The sequence below is a fragment of the Palaemon carinicauda genome, chromosome 13 (genome assembly GCF_036898095.1).
Source record: "Palaemon carinicauda isolate YSFRI2023 chromosome 13, ASM3689809v2, whole genome shotgun sequence".
In the NCBI taxonomy this organism is placed as follows: Eukaryota; Metazoa; Arthropoda; class Malacostraca; order Decapoda; family Palaemonidae; genus Palaemon; species Palaemon carinicauda.
In genome coordinates this window covers 126,724,149-126,730,004 of record NC_090737.1, presented here as the reverse complement: position 1 = coordinate 126,730,004, position 5,856 = coordinate 126,724,149, and the positions used below count along the sequence as shown (strand labels likewise).

The 5,856-nt window shown below is 35.9% G+C and overlaps 1 protein-coding gene across 1 annotated transcript in view; it reads right to left on the bottom strand.

The window, feature by feature from the left end:
- LOC137651796 (protocadherin beta-6-like) overlaps positions 1–4,297 on the bottom strand; it is a 75,821-nt gene extending 71,524 nt beyond the window's left edge. Inside the window, exon 1 of the mRNA XM_068385013.1 lies at positions 4,194–4,297. Coding sequence (XP_068241114.1) covers positions 4,194–4,297 — 104 coding nt within the window. The remainder of the gene's footprint in view (positions 1–4,193) is intronic.
- Between the last annotated feature and the right edge of the window lie 1,559 nt (positions 4,298–5,856).

The window sequence follows — 5,856 nt, the reverse complement described above, 5'->3', positions numbered from 1 at the left end:
TTTTGGCTCTTCTCCTTTGCCCTTTTGAGAAGGATTCGCTAAAGGCCTTTCTTCTTTTGTTTTCAAGAAGGTCATTGTTCTATCTGTCATTCAATAAGATCTACTGGTACATGTGCCCGAGGCCAAGGGATCTCTGCCCTGAGAGAGAGAGAGAGAGAGAGAGAGAGAGAGAGAGAGAGAGAGAGAGAGAGAGAGAGAGAGCTTTCGAGTTGTGTAAAATTAGTATACATATCTTGATCCGCATAATAATTCTTAAGTTTGTACTGCAATGTGAACTAAAGGACTATGGGTGAGTTAATTCAATATTTTACACTCATACAAGAGCGGGCAGTCCCCTTCATATAAGAGAGAGAGAGAGAGAGAGAGGAGAGAGAGAGAGAGAGAGAGAGAGAGAGAGAGAGAGAGAGAGAGAGAGTTATATAAAATCAATATACATACCTTGATCCGGATAATATTTCTCAAGTTTGCACTACAATATAAACTTAAGAACTAGAGCAGTTAATATTAATAATCTACATTCATACAAGAAGTCCTCTCCATATGCAAGTATGTCAGTGCAAGATTAAACTAAACATAATTCTTGGACCAAATAATCACAAATTTCACTGCCGCAGTTTTCATTTTAGAAGCCGGGTTCTAATCACTACAGAATACATTCCTTGTGATTTAGAGAGATAAGGACTGGAGAGCAGACTCCACGACTTTCAAAATTATTGCCAAATTACTGGGGTCAATCTCGGCCAGTGCAGGACGATCGTGGATTAAAAATGTAATCAAGAGTTCAAGTCTTTGGAATAATTTTCTTCTTTTATATCTAACAGACGTTGTGATATTGTATTATCGTGTTCGCTAGAATCTAATATCATAAAATAACTTCACGACATTATAACCGTTATTTTAATTATCTAATTTCATGCAGGTATGCAAGACTTCTGATCCAAATCAAAATAAAAAGTTACAAAAACACCTTAAAACTAGATATGATTTATATCGACAAAAACATTACATTACTCCAACATTCATTAAAGGACTAATTGTATTCGTAGGAAAGTCGACTCGATATAATAGAAAAAATAAAAAACACATTAAAAACAACATCCACACTCGCCAATACAAAGTAAATCTAAATAAAAAAGCATTTAATAAATAAAAAACATTACTAATAACCACGAGCAAGCAGAAGTGCTTCCAGCAAGTGCGTTAATATCTCGGTAATGAGCAGCAATTATCTTTAAAAACATTCCCAGTTTCCGACCGTGCCATCGAGAGCCTATTAAGCGACTCGTGCAAACTCATTAGCAAGTCCCGAAGTATAATTAGCGAAATACTGGAGGGGGGGGGGGCTACAGGAGGGGGTTAGGAAAGGGGGCTAACACCCTTCCACTAATATATGATATTCAAACTTCAGTCATTGAACTTGGCACAAACACAAAGTCGACAATAATTATTATCAATTCGTTCTCCCGAGAGTCGTGAGTTCCTATCCGTTCCTTTATGGAGGCCATTTCTTCATACACTGTATGATTGGATACACCCTTCCCTCTTTCCTGCGCCGGCACGTATCAGGTGAACGACCTCCCGTGTCACAAAAATTATTAAATAAATAAATTCACTGAATGCCTCTGCCGTGCGGATGTCGGAAGTAAGAAAGGAGGAGGAGGAGGAAGAGAAAAATAGAGAAGGGGAAAAAGTTGTAGAATATGAAAGGTGGATAGAGAGTGGATGGAAGGAGAGGGTTATACAAAAGGATGATGGGGAGGGGAAGGGGGAAGGGGAAAGAAGGAGGTGGAGGGGGAAGGAAAAGAGAGAGGGAAGAGGGGAAGGGGGAAGGGGAAAGAAGGAGGTGGAGGGGGAAGGAAAAGAGAGAGGGGAGAGGGGAAGGGGGAAGGGGAAAGAAGGAGGTGGAGGGGGAGGGAAAAGATAGAGGGGGAAGGGGAGGTGGAGGGGAAATGGGGAGGAAGGTGGCAGAGAAATAGCATGGCATCTCCCTGTCTCGCTACTGCATCGGGTCCTCATATGTAATCAATCACAATAACGAAATCACGCTCGCAGTGAGCAATAAATAAAAAAAACAAAAATCCAATTCACGTTTCCCGTCACTCGCAAGCACACACACACACACACTGTTCTTCATAGCGCTTCAGAGAATGTCATATAAAGCTTACTTACCTAATCTCTCTCTCTCTCTCTCTCTCTCTCTCTCTCTCTCTCTCTCTCTCTCTCTCTCTCTCTCATCAATAGAATCAACAACACAGTGCCTAGTTTTTACCGATGACTTTAAAAATCCCTTAACAATGACATATTTTTCTTTCAAGGCAACCAGACTTCGTTTGCTTTATTTGAACTTCGTTCCTTGATGGATTGATTTTGAGTTTTCTGGCATCATAGAATGAAAAGTAATTTCACATCCCTGACTGAGTTCTAAAATTATCATAGAGCATCACCACCTAAGTCCTCAAGACTTTCTATTCAATACAATATCTTTCCTCTTAATAAAAAGAAAACAAATTGCTTGAACCCTTTTCCTGAAAGCAATGGCTGCAACACTGATACAACTGCTTTCACAAACAAACTCTCTCCAGTGATTCTTTGATTTAAGGCCATAAAGTCAGGAAAGTTTAATATATGATTATAAAAATTTCAATCAAGAGTTTAACGTGAGAAGAAATCAAGTGATGTTCTCATAAGAAATTTTCTTTTTCCTTACTAACTACCAGAAATGATTTGGTGGTTTCCCCTCTCGAGATGATAAATACTTACTCTCTCTCTCTCTCTCTCTCTCTCTCTCTCTCTCTCTCTCTCTCTCTCTCTCTCTCTGTTTATGCATGCATATTATTATTATTATTATTATTGCTTGCTAAGCTACAACCCTAGTTGCAAAAGCAGGATATTATAAGCCCACGGGCTCTAACGGAAAATAGCCCAGTGAGGAAAGGAAACAAGGAAAAATAAAATATTTTAAGAACAGTAACATGTAAATAAATATTTCCTATATAAACTAAGAAAACTTCAACGAAACAAGAAGAAGAGAAATGAGATAAAATAGTATGCTCGAGTGACCCTAAAGCAAGAGAATTCTAACCCAACACAGTTAATTTTACAATTAATAATGAATATGCATAATGTGATTCTACAAATGTGTCTGCTTCGGCGTGTATATCAAATAAATATGGTACCACATAAAAGGTTTACAATAAGTGGTATTGAATAAATAACGTCAATAAGCTTTATAACTGATAAAAGGCATCGTAAGCACTTCAACTTTCAAATTATTGCAACATGCTTTCTTGGTTTCATGAGGTATGCATAAATACGTATTTAGAAAGCCTCATTAGCATAGCCTAATTAATCTATGGAAGTGGTTGTAATTATAAGATCACGCGGTTCGTAATTGCGAGATGGGCCAAAGAAAACCAGAACAAATTAATTTCAATAATAATAGCACCAATTATCATTTTGAAATAACACTAAAGTTATTATTAGCACTAATAAAAACCCAACTTTCATAATAATAATAATAAAAACAACTTCTTTCCCACCGGTATCCCAGCATTAAGGGGTCGGTTGCCTGATGCAAACCTCTCCAGTGCCTTCTATCAAAGGCATCCTTTGACACAAAACCTCTTCTCTCCATATTATCCTACACCCTATCAGGCAATTTAATTATCTGCCTCCATTTCGAACCCTCCCCCCCCCCTTCAACAGGTTCCTCACAAGCCCTCTTCACTCACTCCCTCCCCACTATCCATTCTCAACACGTGACCACACCATCTCAGTCGTTACAATAATAATAATAATAATAATAATAATAATAATAATCATCATCATCATTAATAATAACAATAAACAACATTAATAATAATAATAATAATAATAATAATAATAATAATAATAATAATAATAATAATAATAATAATAACATCAAAGCTATTCAAATGAAGTTATAGCCCTTACTAAGAAAGGCAAAATATGATTCTCCTTCCGAATACCTTAACCCTCCTGGCCCGTATTCCCAAGAAGGCTGTTCGTATTCACAGTAGAATTCCGAACCCTGCCTTCCTGGGATGCAGCTAACACCCGTGCAAATGACTGGTGTGCGGACGGGCCCTAAAAAAATGACTGGCATGTGGAGTGATTTCAGGGGAACGCCCGTCTTCCCCTCATTCATCACTATCACCACTTCCTTCGCTTACTTATCGTCCTCCTCCATCACTCCATCACTATACCCACTTCCTCTTTCTCTTTCTCTATCACCATTTCCTTCTCGCATTCCTCCTTTCTCTTTATTACTTATCATCACTTCTTACCATCCTCCATCAGTATTCTTACTTCTTTCTCTATCACCATCTTCTTCTCCTCCACCAATCACACTTTTTTTTCCTACTACTTCTCCATCATCACTATCTATATTTCTTCCTCCTCATTCTTCCATCTCTATTCTCACTCTTTGTTCCTCTACATCACCCGTCACTATTTCTCCTTACCCTCCCTCACTATCACCAATTCTTCCTCCTACTCCATCTGTCATTCTTCCATCCCTCACCTTGATCCTCTATCAACTATCACCTCTTCTTCCTTACCCTCCTCCCTCACTATACAGATTTCCTTTCCTCAGTTTTAATAGGTACAATCAATCACTATTCTTTTTTTCGTTCAGATGTACTTTTCTTTTTTACAACCACTAATCTTTTACAACCACTAATCTTTTACATATTTCTCCTTCTCTATTTCCTCCTCATCCTAACTGCATTCTTGGTCTTCTTCAACCACTATTCGACTCCTCCACTTCTTCTTTATCATAAAATTTCTCCTACCAAATATAGGATATATTCATATTAATGTTGTTACTCTTCTTATAATATTTCCATTTTCCTTGTTTCCTTTCCCTCACTGGGCTATTTTCCCTGTTGGGGCCCCTTGGCTTATAGCATTCTGCTTTTCCAAGTAGCGTTGTAGCTTAGCAAGTAATATTAATAATAATAATAATAATAATAATAATAATAATAATAATAATAATAATAACTATCCTTCGATCACTAGCTATTCTTCCGTCTCCTCCGCTTCACCTCATCTCATCATTATCTGCTTCTCCTTCGAATGACGTAAAATACGAGAAGAATAAAAAAAAAAAAGCATAGCGATTTAAACAACGGAATGACGAATGATAGAAAGGGCCTACCTGAAAGCCCATCTTTAAAACACCTGATGTCCACAATTATGGTACGCCGACGTCATCCACCTGCCGGCTGGCTTTCCAGGACTTCTCTCTTATTTTTCATCGTCTCTTTTACATAGCATTTTCAAGTGGCGGTTATTACTCTTGAAAGTTGGGGCTTTTTTTCGTTACGCACATACATACACACACACTCATATATATATATATATATATATATATATATATATATATATATATATATATATATATATATATATATTTCTCCTACTCCTATTGACCCACAGGGCCTCGGTTAAATTTCGCCAGTCGTCTCTATTTTGACCCTTTAATATATATATATATATATATATATATTATATATATATATATATATATATATATATATATATATATACATACATATATATACATATATACATACATATATATACATATATATATATATATATATATATATATATATATATATATATATATATATATATATATATATATATATATATATACACACACATATATACATACATATATATATATATATATATATATATATATATATATATTATATATATATATATATATATATATATATATATATATATATATATATATAACATACTTATGCTCGGGATAGAGAACTTGCACAAGGTATGACTTTCACACATATTGAAAGGTCTCTG